The sequence below is a fragment of the Orussus abietinus genome, unplaced genomic scaffold, assembly GCF_000612105.2.
Source record: "Orussus abietinus isolate OABI.00-Male unplaced genomic scaffold, Oabi_2.0 scaffold659, whole genome shotgun sequence".
NCBI lineage: Eukaryota > Metazoa > Arthropoda > Insecta > Hymenoptera > Orussidae > Orussus > Orussus abietinus.
In genome coordinates this window covers 1-25,837 of record NW_019394802.1, presented here as the reverse complement: position 1 = coordinate 25,837, position 25,837 = coordinate 1, and the positions used below count along the sequence as shown (strand labels likewise).

General features: G+C 41.8%; 1 protein-coding gene across 3 annotated transcripts; it reads left to right on the top strand.

Moving 5' to 3' along the window:
- LOC105702218 (PH and SEC7 domain-containing protein 1) lies at positions 1 to 22,335 on the top strand. Of its 3 annotated transcripts, none has more exons than XM_023433298.1 (11): positions 1 to 99; positions 2,399 to 3,524; positions 5,496 to 5,734; positions 5,807 to 6,000; positions 6,780 to 6,972; positions 7,444 to 7,613; positions 7,728 to 7,944; positions 8,658 to 8,802; positions 9,186 to 9,329; positions 10,686 to 10,861; positions 21,192 to 22,335. In XM_023433298.1, exons 2-11 carry the CDS (start codon positions 2,415 to 2,417, stop codon positions 21,226 to 21,228), a joined length of 2,625 nt encoding a protein of 874 aa, XP_023289066.1. In that variant the 5' UTR covers positions 1 to 99; positions 2,399 to 2,414; the 3' UTR covers positions 21,229 to 22,335. The 3 variants fall into 3 exon arrangements, with proteins under 3 accessions (XP_023289066.1, XP_023289068.1, XP_023289067.1); XM_023433300.1 differs by lacking the exon at positions 21,192 to 22,335 and having other exon boundaries at positions 2,399 to 2,503; positions 3,059 to 3,524; positions 10,686 to 14,399; XM_023433299.1 differs by lacking the exon at positions 21,192 to 22,335 and having other exon boundaries at positions 2,399 to 2,503; positions 2,576 to 3,524; positions 10,686 to 14,399.
- Positions 22,336 to 25,837: the final 3,502 nt, after the last annotated feature.

Here is a 25,837-nt window from a genome sequence, read left to right as displayed (position 1 = left end):
GGCGCTGCTGCCCCAGGCGGACAGCTTCAAGGAGGAGCAGCGCACCCAGTGGGAGCCCCTCTCCGGCGAGAAGTTCAATCGGCAGAAGAACGCACCCAGGTATCGTAGAAATCGTTACGTTTTTTTCCCCAGGCGCCGTGATCGTTATACAGGTGGCCCTCCTACACCAGGGCATCCTATAACACGGTTTCGCTCTAACACGATAAGAAAATTGCGAAAACCTTTGTACGACACTGCACTCCTGCAGCACTGGATAACGTGATTTTTGTTTAATTTATTTAAAAACTAAATTATCTTAAAATAATGACGGGAAGGAATAATAAACTATAGTGCCTTTATATGAAAATAATATTTCTTGTTTTGTTTTTTGGTTTTTTTCGTCTTGTGTTATACATACATTTATATTTTTAATAAAGAGTTGCTTATATGGAATTAAAGAAAATGTTTGTTTTTAATGGGTTTTCGAAACGTAATTCCCCCCTTTTTGTAATGGTTCTGACATGTGTGTCTCATGTAACACGGTTTCGTCCAACACGGCATTTTGTAGGAACCTATCTACCGTGTTATAGGAGGGTTACCTGTATAGGGTAAAGGGTAATTTACACGGTGTCAGTAGGTTTTAGTAAATCGTACGAGTCACTAAAATCGAGTATTACTCGTCTCGGGTAAACTGAGATTACAATCCTGGAGCGGAGTACTCGCCCAAGGGCCAATGAGAGTGGAGGGAATAGAAAGCAATCGAGAGGTGCGGTAGCGTTTTAGACAAGTACAATGGCGGACATGAATGCCTCCCCTGCAGATACGGCATCGCCTGTGCAGGATGGGAGGGCATTGATGTCTCCCAGTGTACAATGGCGGACATAAATGCCTCCCCTGCAGATACGGCATCGCCTGTGCAGGATGGGAGGGCATTGATGTCCCCCGATGTAGATGGGTCTCTGCTGAGCGCTACGTCTCTTTACTCCAAACATCGCAGTAATGGACATTTAACCCTTTACGATCGGCAAATTTCTCTAATGGGAGTCCCAGCTAATCGGAAGAAATTTAACACATGACGCAGATCTTCATGACCCAAAAAAATAATTTCCTCCACCATTTGAGGGATTAATTACATCATGCCGCCAGGCTGGCGGCACCGACTTCTACGACTTGCGAATGTCGCCACTGTGGCGGCAACGACCGCAAAGGGTTAATTTTCATTAAACAACCAGACAAGTACAATGGCGGACATGAATGCCTCCCCTGCAGATATGGCATCGCCTGTGCAGGGTGGGAGGGCATTGATGTCCCCCAATGTAGATGGGTCTCTGCTGAGCGCTACGTCTCTTTACTCCAAACATCGCTCTAATGGACATTTAACCCTTTGCGATCGGCCAATTTCTCTGATGGTAGTACCAGCTAGTCGGAAGAAATTTAACACATGACGCAGATCTTTATTACCCAAAAAAATAATTTCCTCCATCTTTTGAGGGATTAATTACATCATGCTGCCAGGCTGGCGGCAACGACCGCGAAGGGTTAATTTTCATTAAACGACCAGTGATGATATTACAAGATGATATATACTTTTTAGCATACATTGGCGGCTTCGTTAATTTTTCCTCATTCGTTTGAGACCGAAAACATTGTAATCGACGAAAGCATTCATGAGTTATGTCGAATTAAAATTTTACTATTTCCTGGCGCGAGGTGTAATCTCCACCACGTGTTTTACTCCACTGTCATGTATCCCAGACACGTGTAGACGCGTTTTTCGAGGGCAGTGGACAAGTTCCAAGAGCAAATTGAAGCATTTTTGTGCAATTTTGGATTGAAATGGCCCAAAGGTGGATAGAAGACCCCACGTTGACATTTGTTGAATTGTATCGAAGGGAAGAATACCTCTAGAATTCGAAACTAGAACAGGACAAGAATAGAGAATAAAGAATAGAGTACAGCTCTTTATCCAGCACGTCCAAATACAGTTTAATCGTTTTATTCGTAAAATGTTTAAAATTACGTCGCCCCTTCGACATTTTTGGGGTATACCACGTGACTTTCTGTTTCCTACTATGCAAGTACTAGAAGGCTGGGTAAACGCTCCTATCTTGTAAAGCACTCGCTTTTAGTGACTCCTACGAGTTACTGGCACCGTGTAAATTCGCCTTAAAGTTGGGTACACATTTCAACACGCACAAGTAAGGCGAGGCACTCGCAATTGAAACGGTTAAAAATTAACATTGACCGACCGTTTCGTTTCTCCGAGGATTTCTCTGAGATTCGTCGAAAGCCGGCTTTCGCTTAAATGAAAATGAATTTTCCCTTGGCGACTTTCTTTCTAAAAAAAAAAAAAAAAACGCGTTGAAAATCCCCGTATAACCCTCGGTTCGAGATTTTGGAAAATTTGGTCCGGTTCCAGGTTCGAGGCGTACACGATGACCGGGGACCTGATGCTGAACCTCTCTCGCACGCAGCAGAGCACCGGCCTCCTGCCCAAATATCAGAAAAAGGTGGACTCGTTGAGGTACAACAATCACCACACACACCATCACCATAATCACCACAATCACCACCATCACAACTCGGTACCCACCAGTCCTAACGAAATGCTGGGCCACAACCGGGCCGGGCACAAGGGCTCGACCAGCGCGAGCACCTCGCCGGTGGGCATCGGCAGGGCGGCCCTGGCCCAGGGTGCCTCGGCGGAGGCCAAGGCCAGCGCGGCCTTCGGCTACCCGGGCGGCTTCGTCAGGACCTCGCGGTCGGAGGACCACCTGCAGTTCCAAAAGGACCCGTCGATGAGCGCGGTGGACATCGACATCGACGACGACGTGACGTCGAGCCTGAACACGCTGCTGGACCCGCGGCCGGGCCAGGGCCAGGGCCAGGGCCAGGGGGTGGTGTCCGCCGAGCGCATCGTCTGGACGTACAACGCCCCCCCGGGGGGCGGCTCGCCCTCGGCCTCCCGTTCCTCCAGCAGCTCCTCGACCGAGGGCTCCAGCCCGCAGCGCTCCCTGTCCCCGGCCTCGCCCACCTCGGTGTCTTCGTCCGTCATGTCCTCCAACTCTGGCTCCCGCAGGTTCCCCCCGCCGACCGCGACGGGCCCGGCCGGGGACGGCTGCTGCTCGGTCTCCGTCTCCGTCCCCCCGGCCGCCCCCGCCCCCGGCCACGGCCACCCACCCAACGGCGACCTCAGCCAGTCCGAGGCGATCAGCAACATGTCCAGCCCCGACTACAACGACGAGGAGACCATGGACATTCTCAGTGCGCGCGACGTCATGATGGTTAGTGACCCCAGTGACAGTGACTCCACGATACTGGCCAGTGAACCGCCCCAGAGGAGACTCAAGCCCGGCCCGGGCCAGGACTCGGCCGAGCACCGCATAGTGATCCAAGTGAAGGGCCCCGACAAGGAGCCCTCGTCGCGCAACTCCCAGGGCAGCCCCCGGCAGACCCGCCGGCGCGCCAGCGCCGACGCCCAGCGCCCCGACCTGCTGCCTGCCCCGACGGTCCCCGCCCAGGCACAACCCGACTACGGCTACCAGGTACGCGCCACTTCCGCGGGGATGGCCCTCGCGTCCAGCGGAACGGGCTTAACGTCATTCTGCAAAGACCTTGTCTTAGGCTAGGGTCGATCGGCAAACGGAGATGCGCGTTGCTCGTGGGGATGGTCGCGGACGCGAGGGCCTTCGCCACTTCTGTGGGGAAGGCCCTTGCAGTTCTGCGACGGATGTTGCAACGAGCTACCCTTAAACCGGGGTCGATCGGTCGAAATGATGAACGTTGGACTGTAACAACGACGACGCGCGTTGCTTCTGGGGACGGTGGCGCACGCGAGTGCCTTCTCTTGCTGGCGACGCCATTTCTGTAGGGATGGCATTTTCGTGCGTCTGGGTACAACGGGACGGGTATCGATGTACTTCCACGACGGATGTTGCAACGAGCTATCCTTAGACCGTGGTCGATCGGTCGAAACGACGAACATTGGACTGTAACAACGGCGACACGCGTTGCTTCTGGGTACGATGGCGCACGCGAGTGCCTTCTCTTGCTGGCGACGCCATTTCTGTAGAAAAGGCATTTTCGTGCGTCTGGGTATAACGGAACGGGTATCGATGTACTTCCACGACGGAGGTTGCAACGAGCTATCCTTAAACCGTGATCGATCGGTCGAAACGACGAACATTGGACTGGAACAACGGCGACACGCGTTGCTCCTGGGTACGATGGCGCACGCGAGTGCCTTCTCTTGCTGGCGACGCCATTTCTGTAGGGAAGGCATTTTCGTGCGTCTGGGTACAACGGAACGGGTATCGATGTACTTCCACGACGGACGTTGCAACGAGCTATCCTTAGACCGGGGTTGGACTGTAACAACGGCGACGCGCGTTGCTCCTGGGGACGGTGGCGCCCGCGAGTGCCTTCTCTTGCTGGCGACGCCATTTCTCTAGAGAAGGCATTTTCGTGCGTCTGGGTATAACGGAACGGGTATCGATGTACTTCCACGACGGACGTTGCAACGAGCTATCCTTAAACCGTGGTCGATCGGTCGAAACGACGAACATTGGACTGGAACAACGGTGACGCGCGTTGCTCCTGGGGACGGTGGCGCGCGCGAGTTCCTTCTCTTGCTGGCGACGCCATTTCTGTAGGGAAGGCATTTTCGGTCATCTGGGTACACCGGAACGGGTATCATAAAACTTTTCCCTGAAGTGGGTGTCTCAAATCGTTTCATACTTTAAAACGTGAACATGGAGACCCTAAGGTAGGTCCTCAAACTCGGGAAATTTCATTTTTTGTAAACTATTTGTAATATACCTATAAACAAATTTGAAATGAATAGAAATTTCATGAGTTTCAGGACCTTCCTTATAGTCTCCCTATTAACGTGGAAAGTTTCAAGCTATTCGGTAAATCGAATTGGGAGAAAAGTTTTATAAAGAAAACCTCTTCGACGCCACTTTCACATCACCTTAATATTTTTATTCCGCTACTTAAGGCAACGCGAGAGTGGCGTCAAAAAAGTATCTCGTTTACAAAACCGTTCTCCAGACTGGATGTACCGAATCGTTTTAAACTTTACAGAGTGAATACAGAGGCTATAAGAAAGATTCTGACATCCATGAAATTTCAATTTTTTTTTTTAATCTATATAAAAAATCTCGAAATTTCATGAATGGAAGGGCCTTGCTTGTAGCCTCTATATTTACGTTGTAAAGCTTGAAAAGGCTCGGTATACCCGGTTCGGAAAGAAATTCCATTTTGACTCCTTAGATGCCACTTCCACATATCCTCTTAAACTTGTACTCGTGCCTCACATTTAATATCAAAATACATCTGTCAGCCATTTAAAATGTACAGACAAAGGACACGTTTTTACATGAAATGTGAGGTACCAGTTCGGATGTAAATGACGGTACATTTTTTTTATGCAAGCAAAAATTTCGACCCCGTGGTGTCGGTTCATCCCTACTAGACGTCTTCGGTATCGCTCATTCAATTTCTTTCCTCGACAGGAACTGAAGGACAGCGAGGACGAGAAGGACCTTGCCTTCCTTCAGGGCTACGAGGACCAGAGGCAGGCTGGTGCCTCACCCCCGCAATCCGCCGACGAGGAGAGCGACATCGAGAGTCTGCACAGCTTCCATTACAGCCCCAAGGCCGTCGACCTACCTTCCGCCGTCAGGCTAGCCAAGAGACTATACTCCCTCGACGGGTTCAAGAAGTCCGACGTATCTAGGCACCTTAGTAAAAAGTGAGCTCCCGATTTTGCCAAATCCCTATTCCTTGTCGCGATTCCTCCTCTAATCGGACCTCCTTCTTCCAGCAACGACTTCAGCAGGGCCGTGGCCGAGGAGTACTTGAGGTACTTCAACTTCGAACGGGACACGCTGGACGTGGCTCTCAGAAAGTTCCTTGCACAGTTCTCATTGACCGGGGAAACTCAGGAGAGGGAGCGAGTCCTTGTACATTTCTCTAAGCGTTATCTCGACTGCAACCCCGGCACCTTTAACTCCCAAGGTAGGAGACAAGGTGGGACCGTATGGAGAGGTTGGTCACTTGGGAATCTGTGAACAGGATTTCCTTCTTTGAGAGCCGTCTGTCTTTGACTTCGTATGAGAAACGGCTACGTGATTTGGTAACAAGTTGCGATTGGCTGTAAAATTGTCACCATGAAATAGTATGAGATGCAATGACTAATATGGATCGTAACCACCTTTCTCTGGTCCCAGAAACGGGCCCAGGATCTCAGATTTTCGCTGATCTAACGATGCGAGCGCCACATGCGGAAAATCAGGGAACTCCGATCCTGCGTCACCGAAACATTTCCTATCGACGTAAATTACCTAAAATGCTATTCATTTTGCAATTAAGGTACACAAAGCAAAACGGTAATCCGCGGATGATATACAGAATGTGATATTTTAACGCGATAATGACTAACAGACGAGAATTTTTAATTGCAAAATTTCATCGAGGTGGCGCTCTCGGCCCTAGATCAGAAAAATCTGAAGATCTAGAACCCCTAAAGTAGGGATGATTTCAATACATGTCGTTGGATCCCTTTATGCTACTTCGGGCCATTTCATGGTTTGGCTGAACGTTCAAAGTCTCACACGTCTCTCATACGTTTTGTTCACGTTTGACCCGATTGACATACCACGTCTCTCATACATTTTGGTCACGTTTGACCCGATTGACATACCACGTCTCTCATACGTTTTGGTCACGTTTGGCCCGATTGACATACCACGTCTCTCACACGATATTGTAAGTGAAGGGGTTAATCTTCACCGTAGATGCCGTTCACACCTTGACCTGCGCCATAATGCTGCTCAACACCGACCTCCACGGTCAGAACATCGGCAGGAAGATGACGTGCTCCGAGTTCATTGAGAACCTGTCAGAACTGAACGACGGCGACAATTTTCCCAGAGAGGTGCTCAAGCAGCTTTACAACGCCATCAAGTCGTTCCCCCTGGAGTGGGCATTGTGAGTACAATTTCAAGGGAGTCGGAGCGACGTTTGCCATTCCTCGGCAATAATTAGGGGAACGCGGAAGATCGGGGTGTTTCCCTCCTCTGTGTCGTTGCTCGCACGTAATTATTTAACACATTCGCGACCGGTAAATTTTTTCCGTTTCAAATACTGAGTACCGGCGAAAATAATGAAATTCGAAATTTCTTCGTAATCATGTACTGCAGTTTCAAATGATTCGGTGCACTCAGTTTGGAGAAACGTTTGTCACCTTAAGGTGATATGAAAGGGTCATTATATATGTGTAGAATGACCCTTTCATATCACCTTAAGCTGTCTCACTCAGTTTGGAGAAAAGTTTGTCACCTTAAGGTGATATGAAAGGGTCATTATATATATATATATATAGAATGACCCTTTCATATCACCTTAAGCGGACGAGCTGGAAGCAAGAGACACGCTCTACATCGACTTGGTTCATTTCAGGGACGAAGAGGGAGACGAAACCGCGTCCCAGGTGATCCAGCAAGGCGACGGCCAGACTTTGTCGGGCACCGGCAATCCCTTTCTCGACGTGCCAAACATTACGGGTGCTACCGAATTCAAGAAGGGCTACGTCATGCGCAAGTGCTGCTACGACGCTAACGGCAAGAAAAGTAGGTTGCCGAAAGGGCCCATAAAGGCGCTTCCCTTTCTTGGATCTTTCGCGCTACTAGTTCGCCTTCTCTCTCTTTTTCTCTCTATCTCACGGCCTTCTAATTATCTTACAGCGCCGTTCGGCAAGCGGGGTTGGAAGATGTATTATTGTACGCTGCGAGAGCTCGTTTTGTACTTGCACAAAGACGAACATGGCTTCCGTAACGACTGTTTGCACTATGTCATACGCATTCATCACGCACTCGCGACCAAAGCGGCTGACTACACAAAGAAGCAACACGTATTCAGGTTACAGACTGCCGATCAAGCGGAGTATCTCTTTCAGACGAGGTAAGTGTTTTTCTTTTTCCTTTTTTTCCATGTCTAGTCACTTTTACTTCGTCCCCCGGAAACGAACGCCCACGCGAGCGTTTGTCTTTTGCCGCCTGGAGGTTCGCTTTTTCAACCGAAACTTCTTATCGGACCTCTAGTAGGTGTTATGTTCACGCGTTACGAAAGGAACCCGATTTGCAAAGTGAAACGCCATTTTCTTTTCCTTTTCTTTTTCAGCACAAATCCTATTTACGTTCTTTGTGTTTTAGTATTAACCCTTTGCGCTCCGGATTTCCGCAATCGCTTCATAAACGTCGAGTCACACTCGACATAGGAGTGCAAAGGGTTAAGGTGATGTGAAAGTCGCGTCAGAGTTCTCGTTCATGAAACTTTTCTCCGTACTGGGTATATCGAATTGTTCTGAACTCTGCAATATGAATATGGAGGCTTAAGGTAGGTCCTGGCACCCCTGGAATTTCCATTGTTTGTTAATTTGTCGATAGATATTTCCGAAATTTTGTATAAAAAATGAAATTTCATGAGTTTCAAGACCTACTTTAGGGCCTCCACATTCCCGTGGTAAAATTTGAAACTAATCGGTACACCCAATTCGGAGTATACTTTCCCCAACGATTTGACCTCCCAGATACATGTAGGCTGACTCTTTCATATCACCTTAACGATGAAATTCCGAGTACCAGATGAGAAATAGTTTTCTTTTTTCTTTTCAGTGATTCCAAAGAGCTGCAGTCCTGGATCGACACCATCAACTTTGTCTGCGCCAGTTTCTCTTGCCAGCCGCTCGCGGGCGCGGTAGGTTCCCAACGAAAGTTTCAAAGGCCTTTGCTTCCATGTAGCCACACCAAGTTGTCTCCTGTAAGTAACGCCGTTTCCCTACGAAGCGATCGTACACGCTAGCACTCTCATAGCCCCTCCCGACGTTTGTATTCCGTTCTGCACGATTCTTTGTTCGCAAGCTTTCTCCCGTACGTTTAACGTGGCAGAGCCTCCTTCTACGAGTTAGCATCACCGAAAGGAAGTAATCTCCTCGCCGATACACGCGCGCAATGCTGTACCGCTCTTTGAGAATCTAGAGTAGAGTTACTCGCGGTGTATCGAGTGCATGTAGTAAAAACGAGCTCGCCTCTTTAGCCGCGGTTGATGCCGGCATCCACGCTCTGTTTCGCCGACGAGCCCGAGGGTGATGCGTGTCTAAAAAGTGAATTATTCCCTTTTCTTTTATTCGCATACCTCACCAGAGAGAGCAATTACGTGACCACGAGGAGAGGGTCAGCAGGTTGGAGGCTGAACTGGACGAGCACAGGAGGCATCCACCCGAACGAGGTGCTAAGGCCCTCACCATACAAAACTACAAGGAAAAGGACGCCTACCTTCACTACGAGGTGATAAACTCAGTTCCTGGGATCTGACTTTAATTTTATAACCCCTTTATATATTTAGGCACGGACTCGTTCCTAACCATCAACGTTAGAAGACGCGTTTCGGCTATTTAAAGGCTACGGATGAAATACGTCTATTAGTCGTTTATAGACTAATACTGCGAGTTTCTCGCTCAAATGTATATGGCTCAAAGCTCTACCGAGTTTCTTAGAGGTTTAATAAATGAAACATGTCGTTTAACGATGAAAATGAGGTACGGGTACGGATCATTGCGCCCAAAAATCCATTACATCTGTGGGGAAACAATGAAACACTGCACTAGGCTATTTAAAGGCTACGGATGAAATACGTCTATTAGCCGTTTATAGACTAATACTGCGAGTTTCTCGCTCAAATATATATGGCTCAAAGCTCTACTGAGTTTCTTAGAGGTTTAATAAATGAAACATGTCGTTTAACGATGAAAATGAGGTACGGGTACGGATCATTGCGCCCAAAAGTCCATTATATCTATGGGGAAACAATGAAACACTGCACTAGGCTATTTAAGGGCTACGGATGAAATACGTCTATTAGCCGTTTACAGACTAATACTGCGAGTTTCTCGCTCAAATGTATATGGCTCGAAGCTCTACCGAGTTTCTTAGAGATTTGATAAGTGAAATATGTCTTTTAACGATAAAAATGAGGTATGACTACGAATCCTGCCTACGGAGAACCAACATGGCGAGGTCCGTGAACGTTTTCGATGTTTTACGTCTCTTGGAGGCTTAGAATCAAAAATTAAGAGTTTCTGGACCTAGCTCGAACAATTTAGAATACCGTAGAAATGGAATATTACGGAATCAGATGGGAAAATGTGTTAAATACTTTCACCAACGATTGCAAGAGAACGCTGGCTTGTCTCGGGGCTAACACGTGCCTCTACAGTAAAAATTTAGTTACGGCTAAACGTCACAGATGGCGACGTTGGTCCTAAACAGTCGTTAGAATAATGAATTCCCGGGATTTCGACAGTTTCACGTCGATCTCTTCGTCATTACCTTACCGAAATGACATATGGAACGCTTCAGTTCGTATAATTCTCAACGTAGACCGTAAAAGCTTTTAACATAAATATAAATGCAGGTAATGGGACGCGCCAGTTTATGTTACCACTTGAGTATTCAAAACGGCATTCCCACCAAAAAGGATGCAGATGAATTTTACTTTATCGACGTCGCTTAAATTTCTTAGCGCCTTTCATATCCCCTTAAGGGGGCTCTCGCTTCACCTTAAAACAATTCCAACTACGCGTATGCTGTTTTGATGATGTTTAATATAACTACATTTTAAAATTTCCTCTTCATGTGTTTCAGCTGAAGAGGTACAAGACTTACGCGTACCTGCTGCGTTCGAGGCTCGCCTTTACGGAAGTGGAACCTTCCCTGGTCGAAAGCAGCATAGGAGAGGTCGACGAAGGTAGTGCGACGCCGACGAACGCGGAGGTCGCCCTGGTGCCACCTCCGGTACCAGACCGGCCTGCGACAAATAGGTACAGTTACAGGGCTGCCATTTACAACCGTAACCTCCTGAACGGCCAGGACTATGGCGGGGACATTGGTTGACGTGTGATGGGTGTCTTTTCAGCATGTGTGGTCTAGTCTGACCTGCATACGTAGGCAGAGGCATCAGCTGAGATTCGGAAGAGAGAGAGAAAGTGAGATAGAGTGAAAGATATATAGATAGAAAGAGAGAGAGTGAAAATAACGGACTCTACGTAACACTCGCCAAATATTATATATCATATTTGTAATCTCGTATCGATGCAATTTTTTCATACCGATGAACGACTCGCTCGCGATATTCCCACGAATAGCCAAAGATATTTCAGAGTAGCGCTTTAGAGAAGAGGAAACTTTGAATGCACGATACTTCCGGTAATGGGCGAGGACCGACCACGAGGCGCGAATAAGCTCAATTTCATGGTTTTTCTCCCTTTTTTTCTCTCTTTTTTTTTCTTTTCTTCATTCCCATTTCCTCCTCATTTCTCCATTGGCAAAGTTCGATCCGATCAATGATCGATCTGTGCGAGGGAAGCGGCTGCTGCATCCGCCTGCATATTCAGATACCTAGTCCTATCATGGCCGAGAATTAACAAATGGTGTTTGGGTGTCGGGTTCGCAGCTAATTCGGAATTATGCCGATAATCGTTGCTACTAATACCTTACGGATTAGTAATGTTAAGCGGTAGGGGTGACTAATGTGCTCGATGTGAGAGAACGAGACCGCCTTTGGGGTAGAGCGGGTTTAAGACCGATTTGGACGTGTCCGTGCCGTGTCAGTGACGAGTCCGTGCACTGATGGGAACAACGGATTTTTCTGATTTTTATTACGCTATTTCTACGTTTCCGTATCCCTGCTGATTATGGAATTAATACGGAAATGTATGAATTCATTGTTAACCTTTGTACCTGCCCGAATATTAAGGTTGTTTATTGCAACGTAAAAATTATTTTGATATTTCCGACACATTGAAATACAAATGAATGCTGATACCGTATACACCGGCTCTCGAAATGAACATCGGACAAATGTGGTGTACAAGTTTCAGAGAGCTTGTATACTGATTCTCGACCACATATGTGAGAATTCGTCGATAATTGTGTATTGTTTATGAAGGTACTCTAAATAAGCAAGGGTATGTACAATGGCGGGCATGAATGCCTCCCCTGCAGATACGGTATCGCCTGTGCAGGACGGGAGGGCATTGATGTCTCCCAGTGTACGACTGACGTAAGACATGTACATGAAAGCTCCGCTACATTTCTACCCTGATTTTCAATACCGTACACGTTAACAATTATATGTATTTTGAGAAAAGCGCGTTGTACATTTGTACTAACATTTGGGTTGGTTTATTTTCTCAGCTTACCATTTTATTCAACATTTTCAGTACAAATTCTTACGTAGAAATGGTCTTCTTCGAAATGCAACATACATTTGTATTCGGAAATGTTCGAAACATCGAAACATTAATAACAATATACCCCAGAAACACAAATCGAGTTATCCCGTGGTTCGTGTCAATTATTTTATTTGAAAAAAAAGAAAAACTCACTTTAAGAACCGAAAATAATAAATTTAATAATAATGTTCATAACTTCTTCACAACGTTGAGGTAGTATCTCTGTCCCTCCGTTGAAAAAAGGTAATACGGCAAAAGTTTGAATATTTCAACGGTACAAACTTATGGACCAACCTTATAAGTTTATGCAGTTGTTATCGACATCAGTGCACCAACGTATATTGAACGGATACGGTAGGGATATATACTTGAATCGGTCTTTAATAGGTACACAATTGTGGTGGATTCGTTGTCGCAGGTGTCGTTTAACCGAAACTCGGTTATATGCATGTTAGAGAATAATGGAGTTAATTAAATTAATGAATCAAAGGAGAAACGAAACTGTAACTGTAACGGTGATTCAATCTTCGAGGAATTGCTTCTGGTGCGAACGAAATATCCGTGTTGATATCCCTAAGATACGTTCGAAGAAATTCGCCTTAACACACTTTTTCAAGCGTTTCGAGATGGTTTTTATCAAATCTTCGAGCTCGTATTTTGATGGGCGACATCGACGATTTAATCGAACGCTTTGTCATGAACAGTTTTCCTTTTCAATCGAGGCGTTTCCTGTTCGATTATCCGAAAAGAAACACGTATGGGTAGGGATCAACCGATACCATTAAACAATCGATAATTTAACTCGTAATATGCATCGAAAAATTAACTTATTGATGCCTACTCGTATCGAATCAAAATAGATACAAATGTATACGGCAATGTCGAAAGATATAGGAGAACGTTGTTGCACGCGAATTTTTATATCAGTCAATATACATTTTTGTCATTAAAGGAACCCTCGCGTCGAAACTCTCGGAAAATATGTATTTTTCATAAATCGGTAAAAAGAAAAGTATACAACATAAGGAGAAATATTTCAAGTGCTTTAATTATATATGTTTAAATTATTCGATAAATAATTAGTCTGCCTTGATTTAATCCTTTTTCCCTTGAAATAAATAACATTTAATTTTTATACATGAAACAAATAGAAAGAAAATTTACTTTTTTCTTTTCGAAAATGTTAACACGAGAGTTCCTTTATTGCCATTAGACAATTTGACGTTCGAGTAGGTGCAAAATAAAAATTAATACAAAATACCTCCTTATCGTGTCTACCCTGTCCGATTCGATACGCGTACTTTCCATCGATATCGAGTAAGTATCGATGCCAAAAGTACTTGGTATTGAAATGAAAGTACCGAAACGAAAATAATAGTATTTCGATTGTCGATTTATCCCTACCCGAAAACGCAAAGCTTTGGACATTCGATCGGTTGGAAAAAACGTCTTCCCGTATACGTACTTCTTCACTGTGGTATATACGCAGAAAAATATTTGGCAGAATCAATGAAACATTTATTGTTTTCGACCATAAAATATGGTTATTACATGGGCAACCAAATATTTGATTGACACGACAAAATTCCGTATCAATGACATTCGGTTGATTACGACATTGCTGTACATCGCAGCTGTGGGATTTAATTAATTTCGTTCGTCGACTAAGCTATTTTCTAGAATTAACGAAAACGTTCTAATCGAAACAAACGAGCCAAAATGCAGTCGAACGATTCTCTTCGGTGAACGAAATTTCATTTTTCTGCGTGTACACGATTGGTACTTAAAACAAATTTGCACAGTGGTGTAAATGCTTTAAAGTGATTAACTCGAACGCTCGACTTATGGAGATAAAGAGATACGATTAACTGTGATATTGTGTTGTCGAGATCGCGTATTAAATTTAACGCATTACGAGCGAAGCTATTGAACCACTGTTCCATTGTCTTTGTATCGGATTCTTTACGTTCGCCTTAATGTGTCCTGAAAATTTTTTAATATACAAAACTACGGCGATCTTTGCGCACTCTTCTCTCTTCTGTCGAAGACTTCCGGTGCGTTGTGTTCTCCATTAAGGGGATATGAAAGTGGTATCTGAGATGTTCATGAAACTTCTATGAGCTGGGTATACCGAATCGTTTCAAACTTTACAACTTTGAATATGGAGACCCTAGGTGTATATCCTCAAACTCGCGAAATTTTATGTTTTATCGAAAATTTCGAAAATGTCTATAGACAAATTGTCTTAAAATTGAAATTTCTTGAGTGTCAGGACCTTCCTTATAGCCTCTAGATCACATTGTGAAGTTTTAAATGATTCAATTCACCCATTTTGGAGAAAAGTTTCATAAACGAGACCTTTTTTGTGACGTCACTTTTACATCGCCTTAACCCACAGTGGTTACGTTCCACCATTGATCTTTTGAGATGACGTGCTTTTTATCAATGATTCCATAATCGAGATAAACTTGCGTGTTGGTCTTTGGTCGAATGCGAGGTCTATGAAAGCGCTTAGGCGATTTGCACTGTACTTGGGTTACCTGCAATTCAAGAAGGTTAATTCATTGCATCGCGTTTGGTAATTAGAATTCTCAACAGTAGTCATGTGACGAGTCGAATGTTCCATCAACTCGAGGTATAATAGATAAAAATAACTCGAGGTTAACGAGTTTAAATATTCTACTCGTCGAATTACTCTGCAAAAGCCATTGCGAATCTTAATTTCGAGGTAATTGTCACTGAGAGCTGCGACATTATGAACATCCTATTGTCTTATTTTTCTTTGGTACCATTGTTGCCCACCAAACACAATTCCGTAACCAGAGATCGGCACTAGTGATATTTTCAATGATATATTTCACTCTACTGATTAGCTAATAATGAAATTAAAAATATTTTTAATCACTTGATTAATCGGTAATCTGCGATGACACTTTTTTAATCGTATAATTAATCGATAATCTGGGGAGATATTTTTTTTTTATTACTCGATCAATCAGCAATCAGTGATATACATTTTTCAAATAACTTATTAATCGCAAAATATGTTGGTACCGTGTTATGTGTTAATAATATGTAACTCCAATGCTGACAGATTTGTAACAATGATACGGAACGGTAATAATTCGATATTATATAATATCAGTGTATCTTTCGAATAACTCATTATATTATGCTATTTCTATGTTATATAACTATGACATAGTGTGTTTGTTGGGTGGACATTTTTACTCTGAGCAAAAAAAATCACTTTCCATGAAAAAGAATAGTATTCTTGGAACAAAAAGATGTTTACTTGCTATTATTGATAAGATAAATCGTAGGGTTGATTGATTGAAATTAACATAAACTTCAACCGACATTTAATTGTCTTCAGCTTAGCTTCACCAAGCTTTTATTATTCATTGTCGTTAGACCGTCTATATATAAACATCTTGGAATAAAAAAATTGATACACTTCAAAAAGTGAAAGACTGAATGAAATAATATTTATATACCAATATAGAATTTCACGTTGCCTCTGAAAACTTTATCGCTTAACGGTGAACAAATTCTTGCGACCACTTGGAACAATGTTTGTTCGTTATTATTAATTTTTTATATCAAGTATTAAGTTATTCGAGTTAAATACAGCACTTTATCCATAAAAGTTATTCAACTTTCATTAAAATTGTCAATACCTGAAGCCAGCTTTGTACGTGACATTTTGTTATCATGAGATACTTATCACTTGATATAAAATCTTGGTCGTGTAATGATTCTTACAAAATCAATTTCTCCGGAGCCAGGAAATTTATTTAGCAAGAAGTATTAGGAATTATAATACCGCAGGTAATTAATTTCACCTGGAAAGTTTTCGCTCAGTGTACTCTTTTTATGGGATCTCTTCGCGGCTCTTGGTGAACAAAACTTTCGTGGCCTCTGGTTATGGTTAACTATAATTACAGCTACCAGCTTTTGTCAGTTGACGTTAAACTAACAATGATGAACCGAGCAAGAATAACTCAAATAACTTGGCCTCGCGGCACAGCTTTTCATAGTTTGCGGCAAACTTTTATAGTATCACGTGGGAGTTGCACACACACGTGCGTTATACGAAAGAGCTATCGATCAATCGTTAAAAGCGCACAACTCGATCATAAACATCATTTGACATCGTAACTCCTCAGTACTTCAGAAAGTTCATGAGTTCTAATGACATGCCTTAACCCGAGTCCAATTGAGAATCGCCGTACTACTATTACAGTACGAAACGTAATTTCTACGTGCACTTACCATACGAACGATTGTACTCAGATAGAAATTCATGATCACCATATGACGAGAAAAATCGATTTACAAAACAATTTGCTGCATGAAATGTCTGCAATGTATGTACAAAGGCGGACATGAATGCCTCCCCTGCAGAAAAGGCATCGCCTGTGCAGGATGGGAGGGCATTGATGTCTCCCAGTGTACGCATATTACACAATAAATTAGAAAAAAAATTCCCGGTTAATTTGTCATAAATGGTTGCAGCAATATATTAACCGAATACTCGAGTCATGTGCCAGTTATGCCATAATCGACATTTATCAGCTGATAATTTATGGGAAATTAAACGGGAGCATTAACATCATCCCATGACATTAATTTCCGGATATTGTATGAAGTTAGATAATGCTACAAATCTGAGCCAAGTATGACTTTACTCAATTTCCCGTGACTCTGCAATTGTTTATCAGCAATGCGTGATATAAATTTAGCTATACATATGCGTACAAACATTGAGACATTGCATGTACTTAAATTTGTTTCATATTTAAGTATTTCTTGTTTATCATTGTAGACTGCGGATATGAGTTCTTTGGAACTCATATCTGTAGGACTCATAAACAGCGCTCTAATGATTAATTTCATGACTTTTTATTATGCAAATTTCATGCAAATTTTGCGTCACTTTTACTCTATCTGGGTACCGTAAAATGCTTCCAATCCAAGACTCGATATTTTCTTTCATGAACAATTAGATAGCAGGAGATTCGGATCTCGATTGAGGGCTGTGGTTGTGCCAGTCTGGGTGGAAAAAGTTGATATAGATTATGCATAAAAAATATATATAATTTCATATATAGAAGTTAACGCGATCCATCGTCATCGGCCCACCTGGATTCACATTTTTCCTTCGATCATCTCACATTGTCTTAGCGCATTCGGTGAATATCTTCCCTAATCACCTTCTTTTGTAACCTCAGTTTAAGCCGTTATCGAAACGTAATCGAAGCCTGTTGCTTGTTTGCCACCTTGGACCTGAAAGAGCCGCACGTTGTTTAAATAGATTTCATATGTGAAATATATATATATATTTTTATGAATAAGGTTAGCGGAACATATGCATATATTCCATATATATAGATCGTAATATACTTAGGACATACATAGATAATATATGCATAATTCTGATTACGAGACGTTATCACTTTATTCCACTTGGGAAGTAGCATGTAGAGGTGCTCCTTAATTAACGAGGAACTTTTTCTTTTCTTTTTTTTTTCTTTTTCTTGTACAAATTCTTTGCGCTTCTTTTGTACTTGCAGGCGCTTTGAACTTATCGTTTGCATTTAGAATAATCTCGAATTATCAAGAGAATATAATATAAATATATATGTATTAAGTAACGATTGCCGCTACAATTTCTTTTATATCGATCGCGCATTAAACTTTCAAAGTGCGAATCAGTCGAGCGATTTACTCGATTTTGACGGTGTGCTTCTCAGTTCTTTTTTCTTTTTTGTTTCTTTTTTGCATATCGTTGGGCGGCATCTTAGGTGGTGCGGAATGAATAAACGTGTTATATTGTAACGTCGAGACGATTTTCAGGGTATGCCACGAAACGCTCCGTTGCTCGGAATAAAATTGCAATTGCAATTGCGACCCAGCAACGACGGCGTTTCGTCATCGAGACATTTAGTTAGAGTAATAAAGAGATCTAATCGTTTTTAAGAATTAAGCACTCGCGTGACCTTTCTATCTTTTGTAATCAATATTCCGAATGGTTTTAGAGTGGGTCTATTTCCTTTTTTTTTTATTATTATTAATTTCGTAGGGTTTAAAGATTCCTCGTGTCACGTCATATTAATTTATATCGTTTAACGTTATTTTAGGGTCTGCTTGGGAAGTGCGTTTTAGATTAAGTGGGCTTAGAAGAGAATGAAGAGGTATAGGAAATTAAGAAACTGGGTAGAGTTTCGCGCCAAATATGTATAGGCGCGAAACACTAATGGAGTCATTATCTGCGATGTTTAGCCTGGCGAGTCAAACTAGACAAAGAATGTCGTTTTTTGAACCTCTTGAATGAGTAATGTCAATTTTAATCAGGTCCTCGAGATTGGAATATTTTTCTGCATTTTTTGAGCTACCAATTAAACCGATTGGTACATTTAATACAGAGATGTACAATTTTAAATGCTTCACTTCGTCTTGGTTGCTCGACTTTTTTCTGTCGTATCTGCTTTCGAGGATGTTTCATTTCATATTTTACGCGGAATATAAAATAAAGAGAAATTTTTAAATGTTACAAAAGGACCTATTTGTGAAGACGAAAAGTTTGTAATTTTTTTTTTATCTACGGTGTAATTCTAGGACAAATTTAAAACAAAAATTGAAGGTGGTTTTAGAAACTATGTATAAAAGATTATATAAGAATGGCACGGATTTTTGGCGAAAATTTCCGTTCAATGTCATCAACGATTAAAGTGCAAACAGTGTTGAAAAAGTAATTTTTATTGATTTATTTCACTATAATCTGAATTTCTTTTTCTTCCAAAATCCGTGCTATCGGTTCTTAAATAATCTTTTCCAGTTTCTGAAACCACCATAACTTTTTGTTTCAGACTTATCCTGGAATCGTGCAAATCGTGAAAATAAAAAACAATCAGAAATTCTCAGCGCCTACATAAGTCCGCCATTTATCAACAATTTAAAATTAGTTTATTTTAAATGCTCCATTGAATATCAAATACAATAGCCACGTGAGAAAATATTTCCAATACCTTTTTTGTTTTCTTTTGAACCTACTTCGATTAAAATGCAATTCACAATCAGTAATTCCTTTAAATTGAGAGAGTCAGATTAGGTGATAAAGATATCGACAAAGTGTCATATAAACTCCTTCCAGGTATTATTTTCATAATTTTTGCACATAGTTAGAACTACGAGAGTTATTTCACTTAGTAACTTTCTCCTTCGCAGGCCGTAAACGGAGTGTTTAATAACAATGAGCTTTTTAAGAGTTACTCGTGCGCGAGAGAGTTCTCTTTAACATTAGCCTTTGATTTTTTTTTCTTAATATATTTCCGGTTAAATCGCCGTGAGTGCTACGTTTGCTTACCTCTTACGAACCTAGTATTGCTGATTGCTTAAGTTTCGCATTAACGAGAGATATAAGTTCTTCTTGCCGATTTGTATTCCTACGTTTTCGACTCCACCATTGTAAAGTTCAAGACGTTGGCGACTTATTAAATTTATTATTACATTTTGTAAGCAGAACTGATTCTCTAGAACATCCTACGGAAATAGGGTGTCTTAACGAAGTCATATCACCGCTCTGCATTTTAATTTACTATTTTACATTACCGTCTCATGATAGAAACAATTATCAAATGAAATACTCTTTTATCTTCGGTATTTTTCGGGGGCAATCGCGAGGCGTTTTGGTTTTAATTAATTTTTAAATCGTTTAAAAAATCACTCCACGATGTGATATGACCAAGGGACATCCTCTTTCTCCGGATTCCTTTTTAATCCTTTTCCGGCAACGAGCGACTCAGTCTAATTTCGCGTTAAACATGTAAATCAAAAATTGAATAAGTCTGGCATTAAGAGATACCAGACCAGCTGTTGGTATAATAAATTTAGCGTTACTTAGAAATACGAAAATCGCTTTTCAGAATATAAAATCGTTGATTCTACGAATGACTAGTCCAGATCGTGTCTTAGACATAGTTCCTGTAAGTCGTACACCGCTGCCCTGTTTTTACAAATATATATATATTATATATATATTATATATATATACATATATTAACTTATTTCGTTACTTTTTGTATTTTAATTGTAGCTAGGTCTCGAACAACTCTCCCGGCCTCCTACTCGTTACACTCTTTGTACACATTTCGAAATTTAACGATTAGTCATCTAAATCTAGTGTATAGCTACGTCCTTGTATATAAAACTGTAATATATGTGGATAATATAATGATTATTATAAACCTCATGACGGTAATGGCAATAAAGATAGTCTTCAAATTAGCATTAGGTCAACGATTCTCTACAAGCTAACCCTAGATTTATCAGAGGTACGTTCTTTTCGTAGACTTGCGGAGGAAATTGCGGAAACGCATGCATGAGCTTTTAGAGTTTTAAATGCTTCTTTGCACGATCACTAATGCAGAGCATGCGCATGGTAGACGTGAAATTTCCGTTCGATGTACTTACTAAACTTAACGAATTAATTCGAAGAAAAGTTTCCGGTAAATTTGTCAAATATGAGCTACGGAGGCTGCAATTGTTTATCAGCAATGCGCGAGATAAATTTAGCCACACATACGCGGACAAACATTGAGACATTGCACGTACTTAACTTTGTTACATATTAAACTATTTTCCGTTCGTCATTGTGTCCTGCAGACACGAGTTCCCAAATGAATCATTTCGTGATCTTTTACGAGGCAAATTTCATGCAAATTTTGCATCACTTCGTCTATCTGGGTTGTTTTCTTCCACTTTACGTTCTTCTATGTGAAACCTCAGTTGTGAGGTGTGTCAATTTCCATCGATTTTGTATCAGTGCAATATCCAGAGGACCTCGGTAAACCGATTGCTCGGTAGACATGTGATGTAGATTAATCAAGAACATTTGATTTGTTGCATGCAACAGGAACGACGTGGCGGCGCCCTGCGAAAGATCGGTATGATGAGCTGCTCGTCATGCATCGTGTGCATCGTGTGCATCATGTGCATCGTATGCATCATGTGCATCGTGTGCATCCCCGAGTATATCAAACTGTCGCAAGCAGGATCCCGTTGAATCTCCTATTATTAAAACTTGAACGGCAAGATTCCTCGTATCCTTCTATACGTACACCCGACTGGACATGAGTTATGCTAATGTCATTAAGCACTAGAGTGTCAAGTTGTAACACTTGACACCTGAAAGGTGTTTCGGAGGGCCTCGAAATACTCAGCGGCAAGGAAGCGCCTTTGCCTCGAATCCTAAGCCGTTGATAAGACTGCACGAGATTACCGGTACGCGCATAAATCCGGATTTTTATCACCTGTGTACAGGATATCTCCAGACAAACTGTGCCAATGTGTCTTGCGAGTAGAGAGAGAAAAAGAAAAAACGATTACCCCTAGACCTCTTGTACTATTTTTATTTTCTACATTTTAAGGGAATGTGAAAGTGACATCTGAAACATATTAAAGTTGATCTGAAGTTCTTCGTGGAGAGCATCTTCAAGGTTTCATCGGAAATTCTGTTACGGTAACGAAGAAGACGTCGAAGAACCCAGGAGGGCAACCGTGAGGACGAGGACGCCGAAGAAGACCGCGTTTAGAATAAGCGCGAACACTGTATGTACTCTGGGAGACATCAATGCCCTCCCATCCTGCACAGGTGATGCCATATCTCCAGGGGAGGCATTCATGTCCGCCACTACACAGAGACCACTGTACCCGGTGCAAGTTTTCTTCTTGTCTTGCGAACCTAGATTTTGCCCTCGTGAATTCTATTCACGCCTCTAGAGTATGCAGCCGTTGGAGGTACATAGGGTGTTGCAGCTTTGCTGTGACACGCCAAGCTGCACTTTCTGACTTCCGCTTTGCGACGCGTGCCTCCTCTTGGTGACCGACAAGATTAAGCGCACGTCGCGGACGAAAGAAAGAGAAAGTAGCAAGATAAAAGATTTCCAGAAGCTCCTAAGACTACTTCGATGCAAAAGCAGTCGTTAGGGTGATGTGAAAGTGGCGTCGAAGAGGTTTTGTTTATAAAACTTTTCTCCCAACTCGGTTTACCAAATAGTTTGAAACTTTACAAAGTGAATAGGGAGACTATAAGGAAGGTCCTGAAACTCATGAGATTTCAATTCTTTTCAAATTTCTTTATAGGTATTTTAAAAACAGTTTATAAAAAATGAAATCTCGCGAGTTTCAGGATCTACCTTAGGGGCTCCATATTCACGTTTTAAAGTATGAAACGATTTGAGACACCAGGTTCGTAAAAAAGTTTTATAACCGATTGAGCTTTCGGATGCCACTTTCATATCCCCTTAATGGTGCAGGCGATCATACTATCCAACGAGCGCCCACTAAGGGGAAGCGCGCGTCGCAAAGCGGAAGTCAGAAAGTGCAGCCTGGCATGTCACAGCAAAGCTGCATACTCTAAAGGCGTGAATAGAATTCACGAGGGCAAATCTAGGTTCGCAAGTCAAGAAGAAAACTTGCCCCGACTCCAGTGGTCCCTGTACACTGGGAGACATCAATGCCCTCCCATCCTGCACAGGCGATGCCGTATCTGCAGGGGAGGCATTTATGTCCGCCATTGTACACTGGGAGACATCAATGCCCTCCCATCCTGCACAGGCGATGCCGTATCTGCAGAGGAGGCATTCATGTCCGCCATTGTACATACAGTCAAAGAATTCAGAAGTCCCATAGAAGCCTAGATCCTATGTTAGCGCTTGATGCTGTAAAAGTTGGCTAACAAACCAGAAGTGGGGGTCAATAAGAGATCGTATGTGTTAACCAACGATATCTCACATACGGGAGGAAGGGAAACGCATATAGAAAGGCGAGTAATATGTGTATAAGATAAAGAAAGAATGCAATTCGCTATATATCACCATAAGTTTATATAAGATTAGGAGAGATCGAGAGATGATTGCAGCGCCGCCATCCGGTGGCTAACGTACTATTGGTCAAGCATCGAACGTCCGTATCCTTCTGGGCTTCTATGGAGACTTCTGAAGTCTTTGATACAGGGTACGCGCTTATTCTAAACGCAGTCTTCTTCGGCGTATCTTATTCATTTTTAATAAAGCACGTTTCGACCTGTTTGTAATCCTTTTTTCTTTTGTTTCTGCTAGTAGAACGTATTGGCACAGTTTGATGGTTTCGTTTGAAAGCATCCTGTATTGTGTAACGTATCAAGTATGGTAAAAGAAATAGCGATCGAGGTCGAAAGTGGTCCCCAATGTTAAGGCAAAAGCGTTACAATGAGCGGAAAAATCACTTTCCATTAAAAGATGGAATTTCAGCAACAAAAAGATATTTATTTGCTGTTATTAACAAGATAAGTTGTGGAGTCTATTGATTGAAATGAATAAAAACTTGAAACGATTTTCGATTTTCTTCAGCTTCACCAAACTTTTGTTATTCATTGTCTTTAGATCTTCCGTGTATTAACATCTTTGATAGAAAATCGATTAACTTAAAAAAAAGGGAAGATTTTGGATAAATTAATAACATTCTTATACTGAAGTAGACCTTGACGTTTTTTCCTGATAACTTTGTCATTTATCGGTGAAGTCATTCTTACATCAACTAGGAACAATATTCGCCATTGACAACTTTTTATATCAAATAATAAATTGAGTTTTAATGAAAAATATTTTATCCAGACAATGGTATAACTTCCATGAATGTTTTCAATACTTGAAATCAATTTTGTACACAAATGCTTGCTACAAAATTGTTATTGTTCGTCCTACAATGCCGATGGTTGCCAAAAAATCAATTTCACTGAAATCGAGAAATCTTTTTAACAAAAAACATTTAGATCGCCGCAATTAATGTCACCTGAAAAGTGAATTTTTCGCTCAATGTATATTCAGTTTTAACTGGACCTCGTTTAACGAATGTTTAAAGAAATTTCATGCACAGATGCGTTGATCATTCCGTAAAATTAGAGCGATAAACCGCGAACGGAGAAGAGAAATGTATCCAATTATGAAAATAATTATTAATATCCAGCGTGTGTAACGGAACAACTGTGAGTTCTTTGTTTTGCGATAATGGAGGTCTGCATCCCGATTGTTCTTGGTAATGTTAATCGAGATTGTTGATCTTTGAATGGATTTTAATCGTTTGCATGTCGAAAAGAAAAAAAAGAAGATAAATAAGATTTCGCTGCGGTACCTCATCCTCGCACTTAGTTAAGTCCTTGAATGACACTTAGTTTCTTCCATTCGCAGAGTGTACAATGCCAAAGAATTGCATTTAAATACATTTATTTACGACGAATCTTTCATGTACACTTAAAACGTTCTGATCTGAGGACACGCGATTTAAATATGTCTTTTGAGATCACAACGTTCATTTTGTGCCGCTGAATAGTGCTTATACTATTTAGACATATACATATATTATACGTAAGATCTTCAAGATAACAACATATTTCCAGTCGTTGACATCTTGTGCACGGTGGAAATTCATGCACATTACATTGTAAATATCAGTTTATCTTTAAGAAATTAAAAGTTCAATCTTATGAAGATTTCCCTTTATTATCCCTTGACCCCCAGACCGTGTACATAGATTAATTGAAGCATGCAGTTTACTTTAATTAAGGCAATGAAAAATCAACATACCTTTCGTTTAGTTCCTTTGTACGAAGTTTAAAGATACGGGGCTACACGCGTTGAAAAAATAAATAAATAAATAAATAAAAATAAAAACATTCCTGCGATTGAAATTCATCGAGTCTAGTGATATATTCGGATGTAAGAACTTTTACAATTTTCCGGGAAAATTGAGTCTCTACTAATATATATACTCGGATGTAAAGACTTGTTCGTTTACAATTTTTCGGGAAGAACAGATTTGGTACATGAACATGTACAAAGTAATGGTTTTATGTCGGCACTAATGTAGATGTTGAAATGAAATTTGAAAATATTCGCTCCAGTATGACCACAGGATGAAAAGAAAATATTTCAATGGTTTCGGCGCTGATAGACGCTATCGCAGAGTAAACGCTGACGATTTAGAAAAAGAATAACGGATCGACTACCTCTAGAAAATAAAAGTTCCAGTTGGTTTATGATTTCTGTTCGAGGTGTTGATAATTAATTTCTGAGGATTAGTATCAGACATATTCCCATAGAAACTTAAGATCTTTGCAAGTCTTTCGACATTTTAATTCCATGATTAAACGGCAATGTAAACCTTCTACCGTCGCGTGGCTAGCAATTTATAGGAATATCAGGAAAGAAAAACTGCGATTTTCACGCAACTCTTACGCAGCCGGCCGGGAAAATATACTTTCTCGCAATACCTCAAGGACTCTCGATTAAAGCACTATATCTATACTTGCGGCACTAATATATATATACTAATTGGATAGTTGATACCAGAGATGAGTTGGGAGATTGCTCACGGGCAGGGTCGCGCGATCGCACCGTGTGCTGCCCTCTGATTTCGTACGTTAGCTTTCACCGTTTTTTGCCCCCAAGGGCGGCGCAACGAATTTCTGGTAGGGGCTCGCGCAATCCCGATGGCTGTGCCATCTACCAGTTGCCGTTGGCG